At 45.4% G+C, this 23,606-nt stretch overlaps 1 protein-coding gene across 3 annotated transcripts; it reads right to left on the bottom strand.

Moving 5' to 3' along the window:
- Positions 1–2,226: 2,226 nt before the first annotated feature.
- THNSL2 (threonine synthase like 2) lies at positions 2,227–22,495 on the bottom strand. 3 transcript variants are annotated; one of them, XM_083709563.1, is made up of 9 exons: positions 22,359–22,495; positions 18,194–18,433; positions 15,159–15,353; positions 11,907–12,059; positions 9,008–9,238; positions 7,855–8,003; positions 5,742–5,867; positions 4,541–4,692; positions 2,227–2,554 (listed from the first exon to the last, which is right to left on the bottom strand). In XM_083709563.1, the coding sequence occupies exons 2-9, from the start codon at positions 18,414–18,416 to the stop codon at positions 2,344–2,346; spliced, it is 1,440 nt and encodes a 479-aa protein (XP_083565689.1). In that variant the 5' UTR covers positions 18,417–18,433; positions 22,359–22,495; the 3' UTR covers positions 2,227–2,343. The 3 variants fall into 3 exon arrangements, with proteins under 3 accessions (XP_083565689.1, XP_083565691.1, XP_083565690.1); XM_083709565.1 differs by having other exon boundaries at positions 22,237–22,482; XM_083709564.1 differs by having other exon boundaries at positions 22,330–22,471.
- Positions 22,496–23,606: the final 1,111 nt, after the last annotated feature.

Below are 23,606 nucleotides of genomic sequence, written 5' to 3'. Positions count from 1 at the left end.
CGCTTCCTGAACAGAACGTAAGACACAACAGCATGTCTGCGCATGCCACGTTTCGCCACTTCTGTGCATGCACGTGATGTCATTTTGACCGTCTGCGCATACACGAGCGGCAAAACCCGGAGGTAATGCGGTCCGTTACTTCTGGGTTGCCGCAGAGCGCAACCCGAAAATACTTATCCTGAAGCATATTTATCCCAAGGTATGACTGTATTTTGGTATGTTGCTTTCTCTAATATGTGTATTTTCATGCACCCTTCCATCCAATACATTCATTTTTGTGTTTTATTTTACTGGAACCGTGCGTCAAAATCTGAATAAGTGCAAACATCAAAGGAGGGCAGCACTTCAACCCATACATCGTTTTGCGAACTGCGTATTAGGTTGGCTAGTATTAAAATATGAACGGAACGAAATTCCTTGCCAACCACGCAAGAAGCAGAAGGGATTGCAGACTCGGCTCTGTGTTTTCACTTGCCTATAATTCAGACCCAAGGAAGTGTTCTTGAATCATTTCATTTAGGATCAGAAGAGCTTTTAAAGAAATCAAAGCTTAGGTGGCTCTGCCCCCTTGAGGCAAGATGCCACCCTTACATTTATGCTACCCGTATGCTTTTAAGGTTTTGCTGATATTTCTGAAACTGTACCAGGCTGTGAGAAGATAAACCATCACCGTTTATCCCAATGGCTGACACACAGCTCACTATGTGATCCTGGGCTGGTTACTCTCTGTCAGGAGTCCCTAAGACGGTTGGATGGCGCCTTTTATGCCTCCTTCCGTCAACTCCTGCAGCCAAGCTGGTGCCAAACATTTTGTTCTGCTTTCCTTTGGGCACCATCAGTGAGGCCAAGAAATGGGCCTAGTCATCAGGGCAGTCCAGGACCTCCAAACACACTGCCCAGGCATGCGGAAACAATGTTGTTGTTTAGTTGTTTAGTCGTGTCCGAATCTTCGTGACCCCCTGGACCAGAGCACGCCAGGCACTCCTGTCTTCCACTGCCTCCTGCAGTTTGGTCAGACTCATGTTTGTAGCTTCGAAGACACTATCCAACCATCTCGTCCTCTGTCGTCCCCTTCTCCTTGTGCCCTCCATCTTTCCCAACATCAGGGTCTTTTCAGGGAGTCTTCTCTTCTCATGAGGTGGCCAAAGTATTGGAGCCTCAGCTTCACGATCTGTCCTTCCCGTGAGCACTCAGGGCTGATTTCCTTAAGAATGGAGAGGTTTGATCTTCTTCAGTCCATGGGACTCTCAAGAGTCTCCTCCAGCACCATAATTCAAAAGCATCCATTCTTCAGCCATCAGCCTTCTTTATGGTCCAGCTTCCACTTCCATAGCAGAAACAATAGTTACAAGCTACTGGTCTCAGCAATCACAGCAGGCACTGTGATTCCCCAGCAGTTTGACTTCACCCTCAGAAGTGCACTCCATTGTCGTTCGAGGCAGGCGTATGCCAACAACAATTGCTCATCGCTTTTAGCAGGTAATAGGCCCAGTATACCCGAAGGAGCATCTCCACCCCCATCGTTCAGCCCGGACACTGAGGTCATCGCCAAGGGCCTTCTGGTGGTTCCCTCACTGTGAGAAGTGAGGTTAGAGGGAACCAGGCAGAGGGCCTTGTCGGTGGTGGCGCCTGCCCTGTGGAACGCCCTCCCGTCAGATGTCAAGGAAATAAACAACTATTGGCCTTTTAGAAGACATCTGAAGGCAGCCCTGTTTAGAGAAGTTTTTAATGTTTGGTGTCTTTAATATTCTGTTGGAAGCCACCCAGAGTGGCTGGGGAAACCCCACCAGGTGTGTGGGGTATAAATAATAAATTATTATGATGATGAATTGAAATGGAAAATGGAAATGCTATGAAATGTAGAACGTATAATGTTTGGTGTTTTTAATATTCTCTTGGGAGCTGCCCAGAGTGGCTGGGGAAACCTAGCCAGATGGGTGGGGTATAAATTTATTATTACAGTGGTACCTCTGGTTGCAAACGGGATCCGTTCCGGAACCTGAGCAGAACGCAACCCAAGTCTGTGCGTGTTGCGATTCACCGTTTCTGCGCATGCGCGTCACATCATTTTGAGTGTCTGCGCATGCGTGAGCGGCGAAACCCGGAAGTAACCCTTTCCGGTTCTTCCGGGTCGCCACAGGACACAACCTGAAAACACTCAAGCAAACGCAACACGAGGTATGACTGTACGATTGTTGTTGTTGATGATGATGATTCTGCAAGATCTGTGACACAACTATGCTTTATTCATTAGCAAAAGCAGACCAACTCTTTTATCATATGCCTTGCATAGCAGCAGGAGACTTCGATGGAGCAATCGACTAGGGGACTCGTTGCAAATGTTCAGCTTGGCGTAGCATTTCTCTGTTTCGCAACTGCTTCTATTTGCAGCCGCAGTAGTTTTGCCCAGTCATCGCCTCTCTTCAGGGCGCAAGATCTGGTCTCCATGTCCTTCAGCTTCCTTATCTCAGGCAAGATGTCGAGGGTGAGATCGGCTTTAAGAACGGCATTTTCAAACTTCACAGGGGAGGCAGGAGCCAAGCAGCACCTGGAACTGGAGTGGAAGAAAAGAGGAAATGAGCACATCTCTGCAACAAACCTCTAAACGTGTCTGAAATTTGGACAGGACTGAACGGGTTCTGTCTCAAAGAATGCTCTTGCCGCAGTAAATTTGTTGATCTTCAAATCCTTGTGGGTCTCTTCACATATTGTGCCCTAAACAGCTTTAGCCCTGTAGACCTGAAGGAGCGTCTCCACCCCCATCATTCAGCCCAGACACTGAGGTTCAGCTCCAAGGAATGGGAAGCTACAGGGAACCAGGCAAACGGCCTTCTCGGTAGTGCCGCCCGCCCTGTGGAACGCCCTCCCATCAGATGTCAAGGAGATAAAAAACTACAAGGTAAATTTATAGTATTATCTCCCATGCTGCAGATGGGGAGTGGATAATAATAATAATTATTATTATTATTTATACCCCACCCATCTGGCTGGGTTTCCCCAGCCACTCTGGGCGGCTTCCAACCGAATATTAAAAACAATACAGCATCAGACATTAAAAACTTCCCAAAACAGGGCCGCCTTCTGTTGTCTTCTAAAAGTAAAATAGTTGTTTATTGCCTTGACATCTGCTGGGAGGGTGTTCCACAGGGCGGGTGCCACCACCGAGAAGGCCCTCTGTCTGGTTCCCTGTAGCTTCACTTCTCGCAGTGAGGGAACCGCCAGAAGGCCCTCGGCGCTGGACCTCAGTGTCCGGGCAGAACGATGGGGGTGGAGACTCTCCTTCAGGTATACAGAACCAAAGCCGTTTAGGGCTTTAAAGGTCAGCACCAGCACTTTGGCTCAGAGAGAGTAGGTTGCCCGAGTTTGCAGCAAAGGCAAGATCTGAAACAGCGGCTTCTCAGTTCACAGCTCAGTTTCTTAGCGACTATGCTACCCCAGCTCATAATGTGTGTGAGAGAGTGTGTGCGGCCTTTGCCAATAGTTTTGTCCCCACTTGTTCACATTTTGCATTCTTCAGGTGAACTTCAAGATGGCGCTGTGTTTGCTGCCTTGTCCCAGACAGAATGTTTGGATTGGATTTGATATCCCGCTTTATCACTACCCGAAGGAGTCTCAAAGCGGCTCACAATCTCCTTTTCCCTTCCTCCCCCACAACAAACCCTCTGTGAGGTGAGTGAGGCTGAGAGACTTCAGAGAAGTGTGACTGGCCCAAGGTCACCCAGCAGCTGCATGTGGAGGAGCGGACACACGAACCCAGTTCACCAGATTACGAGACTACCACTCTTAACCACTACATCACACTGGCTGAACATGATTTTTATCAACATCATTTTATGTTCACAGGATGGCTATTATACTAGTATGAAACAAAAAGCACAGGTGGTGGTGGTTGTTGTCACTGTTATTTTATTAATCTGATTATAGCTGCAATATAATTTATTTATGCAATTAATAATAATAAACATTTCTTTAAAATTGCCACATTCATTTGCATGCTTTAGTATATTATAATAATACTAACAATATTCTCTAATATATATAATTCTGTAATAAGAAAGCTACGAAAGTGTCCACCTTGGAAGAATGGCAGATGAAGGTGATAGACTATATGGGACTGGCAGAAATGACTGGCAGAATCCGAGACCAGGGGAGAGAGACAGCGGAAGAAGATTGGAAGAAATTCAAGGATTATCTTAGGAAACACTGCAAAATTAATGAATGTTAGAATGACGTTGGTTTAGAAATTACTTGGTTTCCAGCTGTAATGGATAAGTAAAAAGAAAAGAAAAGCCAAAAATTAAATGAAAATTAAGGGAAAGGATTTGCTGAATTAATAAATTAGAAACTGGAATACAGAAAGGGGAGGTATGAGGAAGTTGGGGAAGTAAGTTATAAGAAAATAAGGGATTGAAATTATACTTGTTTTTACTTTTGTCTGTTTGTTTTGTTGTTTTGTTTTTATATAATTTTTGAAACTTTAATAAAAATCTTTTTTTAAAAAAAAAAAGCTACGAAAGTGTGCAGACAAATTCATGCTTACGTGCTTGGATGGCAACTGGAATGCTTATAATGGTAGCAAACAGCAGTGGCAGAATGGGGACAGAGGAGGTAGCGGTTGTCCTCCCAGCAGCGTCTCATGGTTTGGACAATTTCTTCATCAGAGACTGAGCAAGACTTCAGACCTTCAGAAAGCTGCAACCAGACAGAGGACTCAGAAAGTTGTAACCAGACTCAGAGGATACAGCTCCAAATACAGTGGTAACTCAGGTTACATACGCTTCAGGTTACAGACTCCGCTAACCCAGAAACAGTACCTCGGGTTAAGAACTTTGCCTCAGGATGAGAACAGAAATCGTGCAGCGGCAGCGGGAGGCCCCATTAGCTAAAGTGGTACCTCAGGTTAAGAACAGTTTCAGGTTAAGAACGGATCTCCAGAACGAATTAAGTACTTAACCCGAGGTACCACTGTAGATCATTAAATAACCCTATGGCCCATTAAATAACCAAGTGGTACCTCAGGTTAAGAACAGTTTCAGGTTAAGAACGGATTTCCAGAACGAATTAAGTTCTTAACCCGAGATACCACTGTATAACACTTTACGTATGTTTTTTCCACAGTGTTTTTTTCTATATGTGTAGATTCCACCAGAGGGACGCGGGTGGCGCTGTGGGTTAAACCACAGAGCCTAGGACTTGCCGATCAGAAGGTTGGCGGTTCGAATCCCTGCGACGGGGTGAGCTCCCGCTGCTCGGTCCCTGCTCCCGCCAACCTAGCAGTTCGATAGCACGTCAAAGTGCAAGTAGATAAATAGGTAGCGCTCTGGCGGGAAGGTAAACGGCGTTTCCGTGCGCTGCTCTGGTTCGCCAGAAGCGGCTTAGTCCTGCTGGCCACATGACCCTGAAGCTGTACGCCGGTTCCCTTGGCCAATAAAGCGAGATGAGCACCGCAACCCCAGAGTCGGTCACGACTGGACCTAATGGTCAGGGGTCCCTTTACCTTTACCTAGATTCCACCAGAGAAAATGGAGACATCACCTGCCCAGTGAACATCGCAAGTGGTTGATCGGCACATTTGCATACTGCCATCCCTAAACACCACAATGATCTCTCCACCAATACCTTTCCTCTCCCTTCCAGGAAGCGATGCTTCTGACGTGAGGTCCGTTGCACGGCAGCCGCTCCTGAAAGAGAGCCTTCAAACTAAAAGTAAACTGAAAAATCATTGGCAAATCATAGCTAACCTTCTTTTGCAACTGGGATGGGAGCTGGACTTTTTTAGCGGAGTAAAATTCTTCCATCACACTTCGGACCAAGTTGCTGTCTGAGCCAGAGAACAGCCAAAAAATTCTTTCCATGTTGTAAGGTTCCTAGCAATGGAAAAAGAGGGCACAGGCCGTTTTCTAGAAGGAGGTTTATGTTCAGAAACAAGGAAGCATTTAGATATGGGAAAGATTATGCAGGAGCCAAAGGAAATGGATTGCAGGAAAAAGGCACCCATCAACAAATCTCATTACAGTGGTACCTCGGGTTGCAGACGCTTCAGGTTACAGACTCCGCTAACCTAGAAATAATACCTCGGGTTAAGAACTTTGCTTCAGGATGGGAACAAAAATCATGCAGTGGCAGCAGGAGGTCCCATTAGCTAAAGTGGTACCTCAGGTTAAGAACAGTTTCAGGTTAAGAACGGACCTCCAGAATGAATTAAGTACTTAACCCGAGGTTCCACTGTACACAGTCACATTCCAGAAAGCCCATGGGGCTATGGTGTGGCTCTAAATTAGGGAGATCAGATTTTTCAGGACTACAACTCCCATAATCCCTGACCACTGGATATGGCTTATGGGAGTTGGAGTCCAACAGCACCCAGAGAACAACAGTTTCTCCATCCCTTCTCTAAATAGTTCAAGGGAATGGTCTTAGGATCTTGAGTCAGCTGAGTCACTCTGCAAGGAGTTCCTTCACTTACCAGGGCTTCATCCAGGAATAATATCCCAACAGACTTCCCCAAACTGACTCTCTGTGTTTCGCTCTCTACCTTTTCCCTTGAGAAGAGGAGGAAACTGGCTGTCAAACTGGCAGGCAAACTCAGGCACCAGTTCTTGCCCAGTAGTTCCTGTGAAGGCCAGCTGGAATGGAAGCCATATGTAACCGGTTCCTAAGCAGAGCTACAGCCCATTCCTCCCTCTGCGTCAGCCTGATGGAATAGCTGATGATGACTGACAACTGGGGGAGAGAGGAGGCTGATGGAGCCGATCTCCCAGCAAGGCTGATGGAATGGTCCATCAATGGAGTGAGAATGACTGGGGGAGGCTCAGGGAATAATAATAATAATAATAATAATAATAATAATAATAATAATTATTATTATTATTATTATTATTATTATTATTATTATTATTATTATTATACCCCGCCCATCTGGCTGGGCTTCCCCAGCCACTCTGGGTGGCTTCCAACAAAATATTAAAATACGGTAATGCATCAAACATTAAAAGCGTCCCTAAACAGGGCTGCCTTCAGATGTCGTAGTTGTTTTTCTCTTTGACATCTGGTGGGAGGGCGTTCCACTGGGCGGGTGCCACTACCGAGAAGGCCCTCTGCCTGGTTCCCTGTAACTTGGCTTCTCGCAGGGAGGGAACCGCCAGAAGGTCCTCGGTGCTGGACCTCAGTGTCTGGGTAGAACAATGGGGGTGGAGACGCTCCTTCAGGTATACTGGACCGAGGCCATTTAGGGCTTTAAAGGTCAGCACCAACACTTTGAATTGTGCTCGGAAATGTACTGGGAGCCAGTGTAGATCTTTTAGGGCTGGTGTTATATGGTCTCGGTGGCCGCTCCCAGTCACCAGTCTAGCTGCCACATTCTGGATTAGTTGTGGTTTCTGGGTCACCTTCAAAGGTAGCCCCACATAGAGCGCATTGTAGTAGTCCAAGCGGGAGATAACTAGAGCATGCACCACTCTGGCCAGACAGTCCGCGGGCAGGTATGGTCTCAGCCTGAGTGCCAGATGGAGCTGGTAGACAGCTGCCCTGGACACAGAATTGACCTGCGCCTCCATGGACAGCTGTGAGTCCAAAATGACTCCCAGGCTGTGCACCTGGTCTTTCAGGGGCACAGTTACCTCAACCAGGACCAAGGAGTCCTCCACACTCGCCCACCTCCTGTCCCCCAAAAACAGTACTTCTGTCTTGTCAGGATTCAACCTCAATCCATTAGCCGCCATCCATCCTCCAACTGCCTCCAGACACTCACACAGGACCTTCACCACCTTCACTGGTTCTGTTTTGAAAGAGATGTAGAGCTGGTCCTCACATTTCTACCATACTAAACAGCACGTTCCTCTCCAGGTAAATTACCTGAATATCCATTGCTGAAGCCAGTGTTGACTTCACAGACCTGGACAGTGAGAAATCACCCTGTTGGATAGCTCTGTGTACCACATCGTTGTCATTCACCACTGCCACAAGATCAATGGGGAGCCCCATCTTCTCTGCAAGACACCCAGCTGGACCAAAGAAAGTAACCATCAGTAATTTGTACCACAGATCTTATGTAAAGCAGATGCACATTATGGTACCGAAATCATTTCAACCATTCTATTTGATCTGATTGTCAATACTGAATACAGCTGTGATTGGTGATATTGGAAGTTGACGGCATTTACTGTTAATTTAATTGCTATGTTTTATGGTTATATGTTTTGTATGGTTCCTTGTCTGTCCCCCATGAGTAATGAAAGCTGGCCAAATTATGCAAAACAGCAAAACTGCAGAAATATGTAAAGCATGCACTCTGCTCTGCTTATGTAATTTATGCAGGTTGCAGAATTTAGTTGTTCTGGTTACATAAATTGGCTGTATTCCAGGTGCCCAATCCAAGGTCTACGACAATTAAACATAGGGGCTCAGTCAATGCCTGTGGCTCAGCGAACCACGATGAACTAGGAGAAATATTCAGCAAACCTCAGAAATTTGGCCAGTTTAGGAGTACTAAAGGTAAAGGTACCCCTGAACATTAGGTCCAGTCATGGCCGACTCTGGGGTTGCATTGCTCATCTCGCTTTATTGGCCGAGGGAGCCGGCGTACAGCTTCCGGGTCATGTGGCCAGCATGACTAAGCCACTTCTGGTGAACCAGAGCAGCGCACAGAAACGCCGTTTACCTTCCCACCACAGTGGTACCTATTTATCTACTTGCACTTTTGACGTGCTTTTGAACTGCTAGGTTGGCAGGAGCAGGGACTGAGCAACGGGAGCTCACCCTGTCGCAGGGATTCGAACCGCCAACCTTCTGATTGGCAAGTCCTAGGCTCTGTGGTTTAACCCACAGCGCCACCCGCGTCCCTTTAGGAGTACTAGGTCTGCACTAAAGCAGCAAAATAAAAAGTTGTCTTTGACGTGCTGCTCGTTTTACAGCTTCTTCCATCGCCAGTGATGCAACTTTCAGACAGGTCCAGCACAATTCATCACGACTCAAGGAAGCATTTTGGTGGTGGTGTTGTTTTGCTAACCTGTGAGATTTCCTCCTCCCCCAGTTGGAACAACCACCTCCACAACTGGCAGCGGAGTAACATCCATAGATGGAGCACACCGGAAGTAGGCGTAGAAAAAATGAGCGATCTGCACCAGAATTCTGGACCAGTTGATCGAATTCAGACTCATCAGGTTGTGTCTCCTTGAAAAATCTTCGTCCGCAAACAGTTCTTTGATGGGCTCATCAATTTCATCACTGTTGCCTTCAGCTGGAGGGAGAAGCAGGGATGGAAGAGGCAGGCATGAAGGGTGCTACATCAGTCATGTCGCAGAAGTGTGCCACGCTCAATGCCAGCCTAGTGGTGAAGGGGATTGTGAAGGAAGCAGGGCACCAAAGATTGTAAAAGGACCTACCAGCTGATGGTGAGCGGTTGAGGATGAAATCCGTAAACTAAAATTTCAACCTCCTGTCCCATGTGTGTATGTGAGAGAAATACCACCATACCTCATGTTACATCCGCTTCATGTTACGTTCTTTCAGGTTACGTCCCGTGGCGACCCAGAAGTACTGGAAAGGGATACTTCCGGGTTTCGCCGCTCACGCATGCGCAGAAGTGCCAAATGACGTCACACACATGCGCAGAAGTGGCAAATTGCAACCCGCGTGTGTGCAGATGCGCTGCTGCGGGTTGCGCTCTTTTCATGTTGCAAACGGACCTCCAGAATGGATCCCATTCGCAACCAGAGGTACCACAGTACGAGAGTAATCAGGCTGTGAAGGACTTTTAGCAGAGTAAAAACACTTTGTGCTTTTTACTGGGCTCTGAGCAGAGGCCAGGCATGTATGTCTGCTCACATTGCTGGCTTGAAAAGAAGAAACAGACAGAGGCGAGGAGGAAGGAGAAAAGATGAAAATAAGATCCTTAGCCCTATTTCCCAGCACAGGATGTAGGGAATATAGTCATACCTTGATTGTCAAACGTTTTGGCTCCTGAACGACGCAAACCTTAAAATGACTCTTCCGGATTGTGAACATTCTATTGGCTTCTGGTTGGCTGCAGGAGCTTCCTGCAGCCAATCAGAAGCCGTGTTTTGGTTTCTGAATGTTTTGGAAGTCAAACGGACTTCCAGAACGGATTCCATTCAATTTCCAAAGTACGACTATAATATCACACAGATCTGTCTTCTCCAGGAATACAAGAACTCTGTGAATCCTAACCCCTTCGTATACTTATGTAGCAAACATACCGTATTTTTCGCTCTATAAGACGCACCAGATCACAAGACGCACCTAGATTTTGGAGGAGGAAAACAAGAAAAAAAATATTCTGAATCTCAGAAGCCAGAACAGCAAGAGGGATCGTTGCGCAGTGAAAGCAGCAATCCCTCTTGCTGTTCTGGCTTCTGGGATAGCTGCGCAGCCTCCATTCGTTCCATAAGACGCACACACATTTCCCCTTACTTTTTAGGAGGGAAAAAGTGAGTCTTATAGAGCAAAAAATACGGTAATTGTGATTTTGACTGCAGATTTCCCAACACTGGCAGTGGTCCATTGAGTTCAGCACTGTCTACACCGAGGGCAGCCAACATGTTGTAAACTATGTTGTGGGCATTGTTGGATGGTTTTAGATGACTAGGAGAGGATATTTTACTTGTTAATTATCCTCCTTCTTTCCACTTGTGTGAGAATGCAAATACCTATTTCAGCAGAGAGAGAAATCACTATCCGTGTGCAGTTTATCTCCAGAAGCTATTTGGTACAAGGTTCCATAACCAGGGCTATTTTTTAAGAAAATAGGTGCCGGAACTCACACTGAACTCTTCCCTTGTTCTGTTATAATGGCAATGGCGCCACCTGAGAGGTGCTGGAACTGAGCTCTGGTGAGTTCCGGCTGAAAAGAAAGCTCTGTGCACGGCCTTCTAGAATAATCATGATATCCAAGGATGCTTAGGCAGACTGGGATTTTGTCTCCCTTTTTACGTTTCCTTTTTAACAATGAAATCACTCTCAGACTGTTTAAGTGAACAAGAAAAACACAAGGTTTGCTCACTTGGCAAAGTCTTGTCAGGATTCAACAAATACAGTGATGAAAATCAGGCAGGTAATAATTCTTAAAAGTTACAAAGGTCCATACTCCAAAATGGAATGAGCTTCCTGTTGGAGAGCTCACAGACATCCTACCCCATTGCAGGTAAGGAAAAGAGTGTGCAGTGACTGAAAGTAGAAAATATTAAGTTTTGGTTGTTCCCCTTTGCACCACACAAGTTTAGAGGATGTGGGACTATCTAGCAATCGTGCATTTGTAACTTGGCTGCATATCCTCACATAGACTTTAATACTTATCACCAGTGCTTTTTTTCTATAAAAAAAAGTTTAGGGTACTCTCATTTTCCTACTCATATTGAAACAGGTAAAGGTACCCCTGACCATTAGGTCCAGTCGTGGACGACTCTGGTTTTGCACGCTCATCTCACTCTATAGGCGGAGGGAGCCGCCGTTTGTCCACAGACAGTTTTTCCGGGTCATGTGGCCAGCATGACGAAGCCACTTCTGGCAAACCACAGCAGCGCACAGAAACACTGTTTACCTTCCCGTTGGAGCAGTACCTATTTATCTACTTGCACTTTGACGCGCTTTCGAACTGCTAGGTTGGCAGGAGCAGGGACCGAGCAACGGGAGCTCACCCCGTCGTGGGGATTTGAACCGCCAACCTTCCAATTGACAAGTCCTAGGCTCTGTGCTTTAGACCACAGCGCCACCCACGTCCCCCATATTGAAATACTGCCCCTCAATGAGGCCAAACTTAGATTCACAAAATGTTTAGAGGCATGCGTACCCCCAGAAAAAAGTACCGCTCACCACTCCTGAACACTAGGCAACAACTCCACAATGACCGAACCCAGAAGTATTCTGAAGTTAAACATGAAGTCACTCACTGATAAACACGTGTACGTTGTCTTCAATCACTGTCGTCATCTGCCGCTCTTGCACCTGAGTGCAGAGGCCGCGTGGCAGCAGAACAAATATGTCCACGTTCTTTTCACCCCGGACACTTTCAATGGCTGAACTCCCAGTATCCCCTGAAGTCCCTGTTTAGAAAAATAACCAAGACTGTTAAAGACTTGCTGGGAGGCTGCAAGGTCAGAGGGAAAGAAGGCACACTCCAGGCCAAGCAATTGACTCCCAGTAAACCCATCAATAATGGTATTTCCCACCTACCCATTTCAACTCTCTGGCACCCTATCTACATAACCTAGCAATTCTAAAATATAGACGAGTTTTTACTCTCGCAAGATTGAATGTGTTGCCCTCGACTGTAGTTGAAGAACAATCCAACAGATTCCACATGAAAAACGTTTAAGTCCCTGTGGATATGGCAGTACTCTTTATAAAGACTTGAGGAATGAGGTTATCACCCCTCTTTTATTGTCCATTCTGCATCGCCCAGACACTGCCACAGTGTCCTTTGTCTTGGCAGATCAAGATGAGCAGGTGACAGCAAACAGCTCTTCTTTATTCACAGGCCAGAACAGAACTGAACTGAAGGGTTCAGCCAGCCTGCTTATATAGAGCTCCACTACAACGCAACAGTAGCAACTTTCTAGCCAATCACTGAGCATCACTTTCAATCCCCTATTTGCATATGTGGACCTAAGTGAAAACTATCTACAGTACCCCCCCTGCTGGCCCAGGGTGAGAACTTCAGTACATAGCAGGCTGCAAGGTTTTTAGCTGGGGCAATCAGAATAACATCCACTATTTGGCTATTGATTCAAAACCCTAAAATGTATTTTATATAATTGACTTTTTTATTTGTATTTTTTGTATACTGTATTGTTGTTTTATTGCTATGGCTGACATCTGACGCAAATAAAGATTCATTCATTCATTCATTCATTCATTCATTCCCACTGCCCTGAGCATAAGAAGATTCCATAAAGTCCGGTATCCTGGTCTCACAATGGCCTATGGAAAGGCTGCCAGTAGGACCTGAGAGCAACAGCAATCTCTCCACTATTGATTCCAACCAACTGGGATCCAAAATACATATTGCTTCTGACAGTGGAGCTTTGTGGCTGGTAGCCAAGGTCTGCCTTATCCTCCATGAAGTTGTTTAATCGTCTTTTAAAGCTGGCCAAATTTATGGCCATGGCCGATAAAGTCCCAACCACAGAGGAACGGCAGATCAAGTTGATGGATTATGCCAAAATGGCAAAAATGACGGGAAGAATCAGAAATCAGGAAGACAGAAATTTTAAGGAGTGGGGGGAAATCTGATTTAAATAAAAAAATCAGATTTTATTTTATTTTTTAAAAACCATTGATTTTTATCTGCCCTGTTTCTTACTCTCTGTCGAGGTGCCCAAAATATGCAACCCGTGGGAATGGGTTATAGAACTCACGAGAATGGGCCTAAATGCAAATACAAATATTTCCAGGCAAATACAAATACTTCCAGGCAGGGAAAAAGAAGTAACATGCATCTTAAGGTCCATAAATAGCAGTACTCTAGAGGTCACGGGCCCTAAGGGAGTCAGATTAGCCTCAACCAGGGACAGGGCCTTCTCAGTGATGGCTCCGGCCTGGTGGAACGCTCTGCCTCATGAGACCAGGGCCCTGTAGGATCTGATTTCTTTCCGCAGGGCCTGTAAGACAGAGTTGTTCTGCCTGGCCTTTGGCTTGGAATCAGCCTGATCCCCTCCCCCTCTTTCCTTTTCCTTCTGTGATGGAACCCCTATTTGGGGACTTCCCTGGCTTTTCTGGCCCACATAGGACCAGTCTGGATAGTTGGCTGTGGTGAAGATTTTTTATTTTATTTTAATATTAACCTTGCTTTATTGAGCTGATTAACCTCGTTTTATTTATTGCAGATTAAGCCCAACTCCTCAAGGCAGTTCTTTTTTTTTTTTTTAGTCTGTGCATAGCCTTACTATTATTATTAAAGATTTTCTTGCTTTACAAAAGTGTTTGCAATGTCTCTCTCATTTGTTTGTTTTTTCCATGTAACATTTTAACAAATCAGTTATCTCCCACTTGGACTACTGCAATGCGCTCTACGTGGGGCTACCTTTGAAGGTGACCCGAAAACTACAACTAATCCAGAATGCGGCAGCTAGACTGGTGACTGGGGGCGGCCGCCGAGACCACATAACACCGGTCTTGAAAGACCTACATTGGCTCCCAGTACGTTTCTGAGCACAATTCAAAGTGTTGGTGCTGACCTTTAAAGCCCTAAACGGCCTCGGTCCGGTATACCTGAAGGAGCGTCTCCACCTCCATCATTCTGCCCGGACACTGAGGTCCAGCACCGAGGGCCTTCTGGTGGTTCCCTCACTGCAAGAAGCCAAGTTACAAGGAACCAGGCAGAGGGCCTTCTCGGTAGTGGCACCCGCCCTGTGGAATGCCCTCCCACCAGATGTCAAAGTGATAAACGTCTACCTGACATTCAGAATACATCTGAAGGCAGCCCTGTTCAGGGAAGTTTTTAATGTGTGACATTTTAGTGTATCTTTCATCTTTGTTGGAAGCCGCCCAGAGTGGCTGGGGAAACCCAGCCAGATGGGTGGGGTACAAATAATAAATTATTATTATTATTATTTGTTGAGACATTGGGAAGAAAAGGGGGAAAGAGGGGGAGGGGGGAGAAAGATGAGTCAGTGTGGGCTCAGGTGGCGATATTTCTATTTTACTTGCTATATGTGGGATTTTGTGTCAGCGTTGCTTGTGCAGGTTCTTTGCTGTTCGCTTGTGTTCCTTTGGTGGTGAGAAAGGTTGGGGTTGTCCCAGAGTGTGGTTGTTCATTTGTGGTTGGCTATGGTGGTCTTTGTTTTCATGCGTGAGTGGGGTGGTTGGGTGTTTTGGATCAGGTTAGCCATATTGATTTGTATGCTGTTGGTGGGTTTTTGTCCTTGTCTTGTTGGGCTGTGTATGTGATAAAGGGGGCCTTGGTGAATTTGACATTTCCCCCCCAAACAGTTTTTGATCTGGGCTTCCACTGGAATGAGGCTGCGTTTTAAGTTGTATTGTAATCCTGTTTTTAAGTCGTATTTTAATCAATTGTTTTTATACCTGATTTTAGCTTCCCTGAGCTTGGCCAGGGAGGGCGGGGTATTAATAAAATTAAATAAAGAATGAATGAAAATTATTAAAAACCAGCAGAAATCCATTAGTCCCAGCTACAAACATACCCACTAGAATTGTGACACGCTTCTTCTTCTTCTTCAGGAAATATTGCAGGAACTGCCCCGTGCAAGACAAGGATAGGTCCTTGAAAGCGTATGTTACGCCGTGCCACAACTCCAGAACGTTCAAGCCCTTCTCCAGTCTTGACAGGTGAACAATATCTTTGTGCCTGAACCTGCTGAATGCTCTGTCAATCAGGTCTAGCGGAAGACGACAAGTCAAACACATTGTTAGCTTGGAACCATGAAAGAAAATATGGCAAAACAATACCAACGATAACAGAATGGCAGACGCTCATGATAGAATATTTCCAACTAGCAAAATTGATGGGAAAAGTTGGAGGAGCTTTAAATCAGAAAATATATGGAGAATGGAAAATATTTAAGGAATATATAAGATTACGTTGTACAAATAATACCACCTTAGCGGAACTGGAATGATGATACCTGTAAACAAAAATGAATGAAACGAATACTTTAGTGGAATACATGAAAAAGGATATAATGTAAAGCTGTGTGATAAAATTATGATTATATAAACAGTATCATGAGAACGATTGGAAGTTTTATGCATAATTTTTTTATTTCATGGTTATGATTCAGTATAAATTTTTGGTTCTTTTTCTTTTCTATCTTTTTATCTTCTTTTATCTTGTTCTTATGTCTTGATGTGTGTGTGTGTGTTTTGTATTCAGTTCTCTTATACTTACCTTCATCGTAAATGATCTGTATTTTAAACCAATAAAGAGTTACCATGGGGGGCGGGGAATTTTAAAAATGGCACGGAAATATATTGGCCCTTCAGACATATTAACATGAAGGTCAAGTCAAGTTTTAACTCAATAAGGCTGCACTCCAGAATAAGGGCAACAATATTTAATTAGGGGGAATGCAAGGCCAGGGGTCCACAAATTTGGGCTAATCTTTGGGGTCAGACAAAAGAGGTGTGGTGAGGAAAACCCTGGTTCATCCCTAAGGACTGGGGTCTTGCATCCCAATCCCCAATACTATTTGGCTGGTCAGAGACATTCTTTCCTGCTGGTGCCAATAGAACAGGCATAGGCAAACTCGGCCCTCCTGTTTTGGGACTACAGCTCCCATCATCCCTAGCTAACAGGACCATTGGTCAGTGTTGGGATGGGAGTGTTGGGATAGTGCCGGGGAGACGGGGGCATCAGGCAGCTGGACTCCCTTGCAACAGCATCAGTCAGCGACATGAGCCTCAGATACTTTTAGAGACCCGTGCACGCTCTATCAGCAGAGTGTGTAAATCTTCTCACAGCAGAAGAGGTGGGCAGAGAGACGTGTAAGCATAATGTACAGCATTTTATTCAGCATAGTTCAGGAACAGAGGAAAGCATGTCTGCTTCCCTTAGTCTCCAGCAAAACAGCAATGCAAAAGCAATATACAAAACAGAAGTTCCCAGCAAGTGCTGGAAGTAAACAGGCATGTGACACACAACAGCCTGTTCCCTTTTAAGGTGGAACGGAACTATATCCTAACAGGGAGTTGTAGTCCCAAAACATCTGGAGGGCTGAGTTTGCCTATACAGTGGTGCCCCGCAAGACGAACGCCTCGCAAGACGAAAAACCCGCTAGACGAAAGGGTTTTCCGTTTTGGAGGCGCTTCGTAAAACGAATTTCCCTATGGGGTTGCTTCGCAAGACGAAAAAAATCTTGCATCCCCCCGCGGGTTTTTTCCGCTTTTTCCGCCCTTTTCTTAAGCCACTTTTCAGCTGTTCCGCTGATAAGCCACTTAACAGCTGATCGCTGGAAGCCGCTTGACAGCTGTAGCGCTAATCCGCTAAACTGTCAATGGGCTTGCTTCGCAAGACGAAAAAACCGCTAGACGAAGAGAATCGCGGAACGAATTCTTTTCGTCTTGCGAGGCACCACTGTACCTGCGATAGAACTTTTGTTGGGAACGCAGCACAGAAGGAAAGGGTTAATTCCGCCCCCTGGCTGCTGCTTGTTGCAGTCTTGATCTTGATCCCCACCCATGACTGCTACAGTCAAACCTCGGTTGTCGAACTTAATCCATTCCGGAAGCCTGTCCGGCTTCCGAAATGTTCAACAACCGAGGCACGGCTTCCGATTGGCTGTAGGAGCTTCCTGCACTCAAGCGGAAGCTGCGTCGGACTTTCAGCTTCCAAAAAATGTTCGAAAACTGGAACACCAGGTTTTTGGCGTTCGGGAACCGAAACGTACGGTAACTGAGGTGTTTGGGAGCTGAGGTTTGACCGTATTTCCAGTTTCAAAGAACAAGTTTTAAATTTTAAATTCCTTTTCTATAAATTTTATAATTGTGTTCAATACCAGGAGTATATACGATGATATTTATATTAATCTTCTTATATCTTATAGTGTGGTGGTTTGTTTGATTTTTCTGTTATTTGTTTGTTTGTATGTTTGTTTGTTTGTATGTACGTCTGTTTTTCATAAATGTATTTATTTTAAATTAATAAAGATATATTAAAAAAAAGAATCCAACTTTAGCACCCTGAGTGGCTCAGCCCCATCTGCTTCTCTGGAACTTGGTCTCCTCTTGCTGAAATTTCAAACTGCCCTGAGAGCTGGGACCCAGTATTTTGTTGCACAATGCACACTGATAAGAAGAAGAAGAGTTTGGATTTGATATCCCGCCTTTCACTCCCTTTAAGGAGTCTCAAAGCAGCTAACATTCTCCTTTCCCTTCCTCCTCCACAACAAACACTCTGTGAGGTGCGTGGGGCTGAGAGACTTCAGAGAAGTGTGACTGGCCCCAGGTCACCCAGCAGCTGCATGTGGAGGAGCAGAGACGCGAACCCAGTTCCCCAGATTACGAGTCTATCACTCTTAACCACTACACCACACTGGCTCTGATAAAGTTGAATAAAACACAATAAGAATAATCAATACTACCAACACATCTACCGCTGCTGTCGAGTCACCCGAAATTCATTACATTATATGAAAGGGAGCAAATAACATTTTCCCATGAAATAAATCTAACATAGTTTTTAAGGCTGTCGAATCTCGATAGCTGATTTGGATTCATTTACCATTTAGTTCCGCTTCTGGAATAAGCTCGGGCGAAATGAAGAGAGAGCACAATTGCTTCACCAGTTCTGGGTAAGACAAGCTGCTCCATTTTCGAAGTGTTGCAGAGTCTAAAGCCGGGATTTTTTGAGGCATGAAAAGACCACCATTGCTTGCATACCCTGATAAAAGAGCCCCTTCAAAATCAACACTTCTGGCTCCTCCTCGTGTGCTGACATACCTCATGTTTCTGTTCTTGATTCCTGCAACACACAAAACAATTACAGCAGATTATCTTCAGACCTGAGGATCTTCAGGCTATTGAGACATCTCATAACTTTTGCCTTCCTGTGACCAGTATCTCTAGCAATCAGAAAGAAACCAGATTTGCCAATCCTGAACCAAAAACAATCAATCAACCAATCAACCAATCAAATACCTTTATTGGCATCACAGTATAAAACATTTCAATTAACTGGAATAATTAAAAAGACAAGGGTGAAGCTATCAAGGTCACACTATGGTTGTGTGCATTTGGATATCCAGGCATAGGCAAACTCAGCCCTCCAGATGTTTTGGGACTACAACTCCCATCATCCCTAGCTAACAGGACCAGTGGTCAGGGATGATGGGAGCTGTAGTCCCAAAACATCTGGAGGGCTAAGTTTGCCTCTGCCTGTGCAAACCTATTTCCCAAAAGGATAGTTCATTGGGAACCCTTTTGGGTAAGATTGTGGCTAAAAAGGAAGCTACTAAAGCAGTAATATCTTTGTCCCAATCTGCCAGGAGAAACCTTCTTTGGCTTCTTCTCGGAGTTGTGGGCCGGAGGTCCAACATTTTGCTCAGCATCAGTTGGCAAGGTCTGCTGTGTAAAGGGCAATCTAAGAGAATGTGGTCCATTGAATCTGGTACTTCTCGACTGCAGGCACACAAACGGGCTTGAAATGGAATGTGTGAGAATCTGCCAGGGTCGGATTTAGGTTTGTTGAGGCCCTAAGCTCTGAAGATAATGGGGCCCATTTATATGTCCAGCTGTCCTTTGTCAACAACAAATTGTCACTGTTTTTTGTTGTTGCATACATGCTATATGGTACTTTATGGACCTAATAGGTATCTAAAACCATTTGCACATAACAAGATATGTATTTTATCAAAGTAATTGTTGAACTGAAATACAATTAAGAAGTAGAAATGAGCCAGACAGTGATATTTTTCGGAGCAGGCTAGCAGGAGGAGCCTACACAACACAAAACACTGTTGCTGTATGTAGGTTTTATTTTACTTGTTTCTTATCTTATATTTTGGAAATGTAAATCCAGTTTTGTTTCCCTTTAAAAAATTTGGGGGGGCCCTTAAGCTATAGCTAAGGGACGCGGGTGGCGCTGTGGGTTAAACAACAGAGCCTAGGGCTTGCCGATCAGAAGGTCGGCAGTTCGAATCCCTGTAACGGGGTGAGCTCCTGTTGCTCGGTCCCTGCTCCTGCCAACCTAGCAGTTCAAAAGCATGTCAAAGTGCAAGTAGATAAATAGGTACCGCTCCGGTGGGAAGGTAAACGGCGTTTCCTTGCACTGCTCTAGTTCTCTAGAAGTGGCTTAGTCATGCTGGCCACATGACCCGGAAGCTGTACACCGGCTCCCTCGGCCAATAAAGCGAGATGAGTGCCGCAACCCCAGAGTCGGTCACGACTGGACCTAATGGTCAGGGGTCCCTTTACCTTTACCTAAGCTATAGCTTGTTTATCTTATACGTAAATCCAGCACTGGACTCTGCCTTTGGTCACTGCAGAGGGGAAAGCATTTAATCTCGCAAGCATAAAAGCTCTTTGATGGGAAGGAAGTAGTAGATCCTTTAAATATTTGGCACAGGCTGAACCAAAATTATTCATGGGGGAAAGTCTCCATTTATAGCAAACTGGAGGTGGTGGAAGGAAATTTTTCAAATTTGGAGAAAGAGGGCCCACGACATTTACTGAAAATTGCCAGCTACAGTAATCCAACACCCATGCCTTGCATTTTGCTAGCTCACTTGTTTTGCCTGTAATGCCAGAACTCCAGAACTTTGATTTTTGCTCATTTCCAGCAAAGCGCCAACAGCGTCCAATTAGCCCAGCTTGAGTTGCAAACTGCAGATGATCTCAAGAATGAGGTTCAAAGTTCAGCAGCACTGAACAACTGGCCTCATCGGGGCGGCATGATGAGTACCGGATAAAAGCCTGCACTTTGGCCTTGCCTGAAATCAGTGTTGTTTTTTTCCAGGGCCGCACGAAGCAGAAGACATTTGCCAAGAGTCTTAGGGAATGGACATGGTTACAGAGTTATCTGTGCTGCATTGGTTACATTTATGTGCTGTCTTTTTGTCAACCCTGGTCTCTCGGCTCCTTTTTTTTTTTTTTAATGATATTTATTAAAAGTTTAAAAATTACAGAAAAAAAGAAAAGAAAAAAAGGGAAAAAAAGAAAACAGCAAAAAGATTTAACAAAACATACATTACAATACATAAAAAGGGGGGGGGCAATACAACAATAAGAATTTTTAAAAAAAGAACACAACCAATATTCCATATCTTAATCTTCCAATTACTTGTTTCATCGACCTCCTCACACCTCCCTTTTTGTATTCTAGTTTAATTATTTGTTTCAGCAAATTCTTTCCATCTTTCTCAATTCTTATTGGGTAATTTATCTTAACAGTCTAACCTATTAATTAACTCTCGGCTCCTAGTCCAGCTCTCCAGCCAGTACACCACACTGGTTGTGTGTGTGTGTTTATAAATGGATTACAGGCAGGACACAACTGGAAAATGAGCATCCTTGGGTACCAGACCTTTTGTACTGCTGCATTATGGGTAGGAGGGAGAGTCGCTGCAGGGAGACAGGCCTGGGAAGGGAGAAGCCCAAGGGCTTCAGCTGAGTCAATGGAGTGGAGTGGGCTTCACTTATGTCAATAAGATGTTACCTAGTGTGGTTCATTTTGAGCAGGGGTAGGCAAACTAAGGTCCGGGGGCTGGATCCGGCCCAATCACCTTCTAAATCCGGCCTGCGGACGGTCTGGGAATCAGCGTGTTTTTACATGAGTAGAATGTGTCCTTTTATTTAAAATGCATCTCTGGGTTATTTATAGGGGCATAGGAATTCATTCATATATTTTTTCCAAAATATAGTCCGACAGGGTCTGAGGGACAGTGGACCAGCCCCCTGCTGAAAAAGTTTGCTGACCCCTGTTTTTGAGGCTCCCATCAAAGGCTTTGCAATTGGAAAAAGGAAGGGGGGAGTCAAATATCAACTTTATTTTCCATCTTACTGCAGGTTTCATTTCATTTCCCAAAATAAAATTTCATTTTACAGTTTATTATTGTTTATATTCTGAACTGGATATACAGCATATGACCCATGGGCGTTGCCAGGATTTTTGTTAATGGAGGGCAGGCCTTTTGTTGGGGGAGAACAGAATCTCAGTAATAATAATAATAATAATAATAATAATAATAATTTATACCCCGCCCATCTGGCTGGGTCTCCCCAGCCACTCTGGGCGGCTTCCAACAAAACACTAAAATACAATAGCTATGTACAGTGGTACCTCGGGTTAAGTAAAGGTACTTAATTCGTTCCGGAGGTCCGTTCTGAACCTGAAACTGTTCTTAACCTGAAGCACTACTTTAGCTAATGGGGCCTCCCGCTGCTGCTGCTGCTGCTCTTGCCGCACCGCCGGAGCACGATTTCTGTTCTCATCCTGAAGCAAAGTTCTTAACCCGAGGTACTATTTCTGGGTTGGCGGAGTCTGTAACCTGAAGCGTATGTAACCCGAGGTACCACTGTATTTGTATTGATTGGGGGGGCAGCTGCCCCTCCCTTCTCCCACCTTGGCTACACCCATGGTATGGGCGCACCCAAATCTTTTAAGGCGTCCAAAGGTCTCAGTCCGGCCCTGGACACTCTGCACCTGCTCAGGAACACTCTCGCCCTGTGATCTTAACGGGATGGAGAATAGGATGCCAGAGCCGAGTCCCCGCGGTGAGCCACAAGTTGAATTCCCAAGACACGCGTGTTGCGCTGCTACAAACCCACCCGCTTCCCGAGGCGGGCGCGCAACGGGCCACTCCGCACCAAGCGCGCAAAAGCGCGCAGAACTTTGAGGCTGCCTCTCGCGTGGGAACGCACTTTGGGGACAAGGCAACTCCGTTTCCTACCGGCTCCACGGAGCCCTCGCTGGCGCAGATCCTTCCCTTTCCTCCGAGGAGGCGAGGTTCCTTGCAAAAGCAAGCGACGGGCCGGAGATCCGGGGATCTGCTGGGCAGATCACAAAAACCCCTAGAGGTAAGGGAGCGCAGAGACTTTCGCACGCCCGGACACTTCCGGTTCTCGATTAAAATCCTCCCCGCGATGAAGCTCATCTGGATAGAAGGAACAAAAATTTTAAAAATTCCTTCCAGTAGCACCTTTGTTGTTGTTTAGTCGTGTCCGACTTTCAGTCTATATCTTATCCGAATTACCTTCCCTCCACCCCTCTTCTGGCTTCCCTATGTTGCTCTTACTTAAGCATGATTACTATATATACATTCTATAAATATCTATAATTCTTTAATAAATTGTTGTATTATACTTTAGACATTTGTTGTTTAGTCATTTAGTCTGTCTGACTCTTCGTGACCCCCTGGACCAGAGCACGCCAGGCACTCCTGTCTTCCACTGCCTCCCGCAGTTTGGTCAAACTCATGCTGGTAGCTTCGAGAACACCGTCTCATCCTCTGTCGTCCCCTTCTCCTTGTGCCCTCCATCTTTCCCAACATCAGGGTCTTTTCCAGGGAGTCTTCTCTTCTCATGATGTGGCCAAAGTCTTGGAGCCTCAGCTTCAGGATCTGTCCTTCCCGTGAGCACTCAGGGCTGATTTCCTTCAGAATGGATAGGTTTGATCTTCTGGCAGTCCATGGGACTCTCAAGAGTCTCCTCCAGCACCATAATTCAAAAGCATCCATTCTTCGGCGATCAGCCTTCTTTATGGTCCAGCTCTCACTTCCATACATCACTACTGGGAAAACCATAGTTTAAACTATACAGTGGTACCTCAGGTTACATACGCTTCAGGTTACAGACTCCGCTAACCCAGTGCTTCAGGTTAAGAACTTTGCTTCAGGATAAGAACAGAAATTGTGCTCCGGCGGCGCAGCGTCAGCAGGAGGCCCCATCAGCTAAGGTGGTGCTTCAGGTTAAGAGCAGTTTCAGGTTAAGAACAGACCTCCGGAACGAATTAAGTACTTAACCCGAGGTACCACTGTACGGACCTTTGTTGGCAAGGTGATGTCTCTGCTTTTAAAGATGCTGTCTAGGTTTGTCATTGCTTTTCTCCAAAGAAGCAGGCGTCTTTTAATTTCGTGACTGCTGTCACCATCTGAAGTGATCATGGAGCCCAAGAAGGTAAAATCTCTCACTGCCTCCAT

This window comes from Podarcis gaigeae (genome assembly GCF_964106915.1).
Source record: "Podarcis gaigeae genome assembly, chromosome: 13".
In the NCBI taxonomy this organism is placed as follows: domain Eukaryota; kingdom Metazoa; phylum Chordata; class Lepidosauria; order Squamata; family Lacertidae; genus Podarcis; species Podarcis gaigeae.
The sequence above is the reverse complement of the archived record's forward strand: the minus strand, read 5'-3'. Positions and strand labels throughout refer to the sequence as shown.